The 4,418-nt window shown below is 39.4% G+C and overlaps 1 protein-coding gene across 1 annotated transcript in view; it reads right to left on the reverse strand.

Moving 5' to 3' along the window:
* Positions 1–742: 742 nt before the first annotated feature.
* LOC126403118 (cytochrome P450 3A30-like) overlaps positions 743–4,418 on the reverse strand; it is an 8,194-nt gene continuing 4,518 nt past the window's right edge. Inside the window, exons 6-13 of the mRNA XM_050065583.1 lie at positions 4,043–4,131; positions 3,721–3,869; positions 3,505–3,632; positions 3,334–3,412; positions 2,062–2,222; positions 1,741–1,967; positions 1,482–1,644; positions 743–1,362 (exon numbers count right to left, since the gene is read on the reverse strand). Coding sequence (XP_049921540.1) covers positions 1,261–1,362; positions 1,482–1,644; positions 1,741–1,967; positions 2,062–2,222; positions 3,334–3,412; positions 3,505–3,632; positions 3,721–3,869; positions 4,043–4,131 — 1,098 coding nt within the window. The 3' untranslated portion in view covers positions 743–1,260. The remainder of the gene's footprint in view (positions 1,363–1,481; positions 1,645–1,740; positions 1,968–2,061; positions 2,223–3,333; positions 3,413–3,504; positions 3,633–3,720; positions 3,870–4,042; positions 4,132–4,418) is intronic.

A 4,418-nucleotide genomic window follows, 5' to 3' on the forward strand; every position in this document is an offset into this window, starting at 1 on the left:
GTACAAGTAAGTTTCCTGTATTCAAAACAAGACTTGAGTAATAGTGTGGTTCTTGAAAAGTAAAAGTACTTATATGCAAACAAATATGACCCATTTATTATATTGTTGGATTAATGTTACCAGTGGATTTTCTTTTTACATTTGATGCATTCATGTGTAACTTCATTTAAACTGTAACATTGCATCATACATTAAATGAATTGTATCTTTTGTATGAAAAATCGACTAAAGCTGTCAATTAATCATAGTGGAGTAAAACCTGGCTGCAGCATTTACCTCTTAAATGTAGTGTAGCGAAATTATGAAGTAGTATAAAATGGAAATAGTCAACAAGTAGTGTAGTGACATAAGTAAATGTATTTTTAAGATAAAAAAAGGAACAACTAGTACACCTAAAGTAACAGATTACTAAAGTAGATACAGCTAAAAGATCAGACAGGACGTACTGACCAAATGATATGTGAGCATTTGGTTTAGGTAAATGTCAAACAAAGTCACTAATAAAGTGTGATTGTGAGAATACCAGTAATGTTCGTAAGGCCATCAGCGAAATATGGTGTGTGAGTGTGTGTTCATGCAGAATAAATCTATTGTCAGTTGAAAGGGAATGAGATCACCATCTACTGTTGGCCTGGTCATACGAAATGAGGAGCAAAGAGCACAGCCAACCAGAAAACACTAACAACATGGGAACGAGCAACGCTGGATAACTGAGCATATTCAAACCCCCAACAACGAGTCCTTGCAGTGTAATATGATAGCATTTATTCTTTAAATGTGTGATCAATACACTTTAGTAGTTATGCAGAATCTATTCTGATACATAAGGACTTTAACCAGGAAACAGGGAAGGCAACAACAGTTGGCAGATGTGCAAAAAATGATAACATATTGCAATGTAATTCTGTAGTGCGTATGCAGGCCTGCTTTAGAATTGTTATGGTGATTTCACATATTCATACTCTTTATTTTATTCAAGTATCAAAACGTTTACCAAAAATATATAGTTATTAAAAATACACCAGAAAATATATCAGTGAATCAGAATGACAAAAAAACAGGAGTGGTTTGTATTATAGAACAAAGCTTATGGAGTCAATTGGTCGGCTGGGCTTTACGATTTACTTATTAAAATTGTGTCATGCATAGTAAATGTCCTTGAATTTTTATTGACAGTACGCAAGTTTTGCAAGATGTCATTAGGAATCGTGTCCTTTAATCAGTTTAAAATTGAACCGTGGTTGGGGTTGAAAAAGAAAGTTAGCTTGAGGGAGGATTGGCAACAATTGCTCTGGGCTCCATTTTCAGTTTGATGGGATCCTTGGGTGTGGTAAATCCATCAGTTCCCAGTACCACTGGAATCTAGAAAACAAGAAATGTGTCACAGATGCCCTACCAAAGCTCAAATCTGATCTCACCCAATCATGCATAAAAATGTGTCATTATTTTACAACTGCAGATACGAAAAAATGTCTTCTCACAATTGTCTCCTTGCACGTGACAAAGCTGAAGTTCTGAAGAATCTCCACCATGGCCAACTTCATCATCAAGACTGCAAATCGCATGCCAATGCAGTTCCTTGGCCCTGCTCCAAAGGGTAGGAAGGCATATGGATCTACGTTGTCTTTGTTCTCCTTGCTGAATCTGAAAAAAAGATAACAAACAAGTTAAGCTGATTAGCCAAAATGATCAAGTTTGGGTAAAATCTGAGCACAGCCTGCCATTAATCCAGTATAGTACCTTTCGGGTTTGAAGGCCTCAGGCTCAGGCCACAAAGCAGGATCACGCTGGAGAGTGTACACTGGTACCATGACGCAAGTTCCTTTAGGGATGGTCACACCGTTAATTTCCACAGAGGACTTTGTCATCCTCTCCAATCGATTACCGATAGGGAACAGCCTCATTGACTCATTTATCACCATGTCCAGGTATTCCATCTGCATCAAGCCTTCATAGGTTGGCTGACCCTGGAGTATTAAGCAGTTAGTAGCTGGTAACATATAATCAGTTGCTGATGAAAACAAAATGAATCACAGTTAAAAGAAATAATAATTAAGTAACCTTTTCTGGGAAGGTTTCATCAATCTCCTCTTGCAGGGTCTTTTGGATGTGAGGGTGGGTTGCCAGGTTGTAGGCGACAAATCCTAGTGTGCTGCTACTGGTTTCATAGCCAGCAAAGATGAACATCATGGCCTGAGATAGGATCTCGTGATCCGTCAGTCCTGTAACACAACATACCACGACTAAATGATGATCACGGTCATGATAACAGTCAAAGTAACAGCTGGTAGCTCAGCCTGTAACTTTGCAGTATGGGAAGGCCCGTAATGCATCAGCTCGTAATCGACCATTCTTTCCCTTGTCTTTCTAAGGACTGGACAGTTATGGAACTCACTGGTTTCCACTAATCTTTGCCTGATTTTAAAACTGGAACTGAAAAAAGGTGTCGACTGGATTTGAGATGACAACAAAGCTCTGGAGCTTTCTAAAACAACTTTAAGTAGTTATTCACAAGGTTCTGGAGCATCAAGAAACAACGAATCACATCATACTTCACACAACTTCTGACACGGCTGACGGACGCAGGAGAGAAACTGTCACCCCACAAGTTTTCTATTGGATTAAGGTGCGGGGATTGGGCTGGCCACTCCATAACGTTAATCTTGTTGGTCTGGAACCAAGATGCTGTTTGCTTACTGGTGTTTGGGGTCATTGTCTTGTTTAAACACCCATTTCAAGGGCATTTCCTCTTCGGCATAAAGCAACTTGACCTCTTCAAGTATTTTGATGTATTCAAACTGATCCATGATCCCTGGTATGCGATTAATAGGCCCGACACCATAGTATGAGAAACATCCCCATATCATGATGCTTGAGCCGTGTTTGGGGGTCGTCTGACAAACTGTCTGCGAGCCCGAGACCCAAAAAGAACAATCACGCTTTCATCAGTCCACAAAATGTGGCGCCATTTCTCTTTAGGCCAGTCAATGTGTTCTTTGGCAAACTGTAACCTCTTCAGCACATGTCGTGTTTGCAACAATGGGACTTTGTCGGGGCTTCTTGCTGATAGCTTGGCTTCACATAGGCGTCTTCTAATTGTTACGGTACACTCACAGGTAACTTTAGACCTTCTTTGATCTCCCTGGAGCTCATCATTTGTTGAGCCTTTGCCATTTTGGCTATTCTTTGATCCATTCGAATGGTAGTTTTCTGTTTTCTTCCATGTCTCTCTGGTTTTGGTTGCCATTTTAAAATGTTTGAGATCATTCTAGCTGATCATCATTTTTAGCACTTCTTTATATGTTTTTCAATTCCTCCATCTGGTTTCTTTACCTTTGTGGGGTGTTGTATCCTCTTCGTTGTTCTTTGAAGTCTGAGAGTCCACCATCAGCTGCATGATGTCTACTCGGTTCTGCCAGACAAAAAAAAAGTCCTATTTCAATTTCCAGTTCGGCCTGCAACCAACATTGAAAACACTGTAGGTGTACAATGTGTACACATTACCTTGTGTTCATTCTTATTCCTGTCTGATTTGATTTTCTCAAGGAAGTTGTAGAAGAAACTTATCACTTCCGCAGGAAAGAATGACACGTTCATCCTATCTAAAATCCCCTTCAAGAATGGAAACAGAACTAGAAGGAACAAGATCGTATAGAGTTAATTGAGGGCTCAGGGGCACAAGATAGACATTTTGGTGACATAGCATGATATTATACATACCAACAAGCACAAGCAAAGGATTCAGGAAGCTGAACATCACCATTTTCTTAATGTTTGCTACAAAAGGATCAGAGGGATGATTGATGGAGTCAATGTCCACACTGAAAGCAGTGCTGGTCACAACATCCATACTGTAAGGTCCAAATATGCTGCCAGAAAAGGTAAACATAAGATTTAGGAACAAGAAAAAGCCATCCAAATGTTTGTATTAAGAAATGTCGTCTCCTATTTATTGAATAGCACAAGGGCAAAACCAGCTACCAGAACTAAATAATACTGATGTAGAGTCTGCGTCCAAGTCTCATCACAAACAATTACTTACTCTTTTACATCTATGACTTCATCTGCCTCCACTTTCTTGCGAAGGCTCTTGAACAGATTACTTGAGTGTTGCAACATTATCGTGTACATCTGCCCAAAAAGAAATGACAAAAACATGAATCATCATCTTCAACCAGTTTCAGTGCACATGTGCACAAAAAACGAATATTGCTGAATAGAAATATGTAAAATTAATAAGTAATATTTCTCGTCTTACCTGTAGTGCTATTTATCAGTATAGATCAGTGGTTCTCAAATGGTTTTGGAATTTTGTGACAACCACACATTATCATTGTTATGACGTGTGTGGTTGTGCTGCTGCCGTGGTCCTGCCAGATGCCTCCTGCTGCTGCTGCCGTCATTAGTCATTAGTCATA

Source organism: Epinephelus moara, chromosome 16 (assembly GCF_006386435.1).
Source record: "Epinephelus moara isolate mb chromosome 16, YSFRI_EMoa_1.0, whole genome shotgun sequence".
NCBI classification, from domain to species: domain Eukaryota; kingdom Metazoa; phylum Chordata; class Actinopteri; order Perciformes; family Serranidae; genus Epinephelus; species Epinephelus moara.